The sequence below is a fragment of the Myotis brandtii genome, unplaced genomic scaffold (genome assembly GCF_000412655.1).
Source record: "Myotis brandtii unplaced genomic scaffold, ASM41265v1 scaffold986, whole genome shotgun sequence".
Taxonomy (NCBI): domain Eukaryota; kingdom Metazoa; phylum Chordata; class Mammalia; order Chiroptera; family Vespertilionidae; genus Myotis; species Myotis brandtii.
In genome coordinates this window covers 3,004,101-3,004,397 of record NW_005372102.1, presented here as the reverse complement: position 1 = coordinate 3,004,397, position 297 = coordinate 3,004,101, and the positions used below count along the sequence as shown (strand labels likewise).

At 66.0% G+C, this 297-nt stretch overlaps 1 protein-coding gene across 1 annotated transcript in view; it reads left to right on the top strand.

The window, feature by feature from the left end:
• The window catches only part of TMEM175 (transmembrane protein 175), a 10,995-nt gene that overhangs the window by 6,729 nt on the left and 3,969 nt on the right, over positions 1–297 (top strand). Inside the window, exon 7 of the mRNA XM_014533465.1 lies at positions 170–297. Within this exon, the coding sequence (XP_014388951.1) occupies positions 170–297 (128 nt within the window). The remainder of the gene's footprint in view (positions 1–169) is intronic.

Here is a 297-nt window from a genome sequence, read left to right as displayed (position 1 = left end):
AGCGCCGAGTGCAGGGCTGCGCATCAGGGAGGGGCCTGTCTCAGCTCTAAGGGCCAAGCCTCCGGTGGGCTTGCTGTCCTCCTGGGGACGCCCGGGGTCCCGGCCACCCTGCCCAGACCAAGAGGCTCATGGCCTGGACTCTGGACCTGCTTTTGTGTTTTGGCTGCAGTTTTCCTTGATGATGGCCTTCCCGGAGGTGCCGCTGGGCATCTTCCTGTTCTGTGTGTGCGTCATCGCCATCGGGGCTGTGCAGGTAAGGCCCCCTCCCCCCGGCCTCCCACGTGCAGCCTCTCGGAG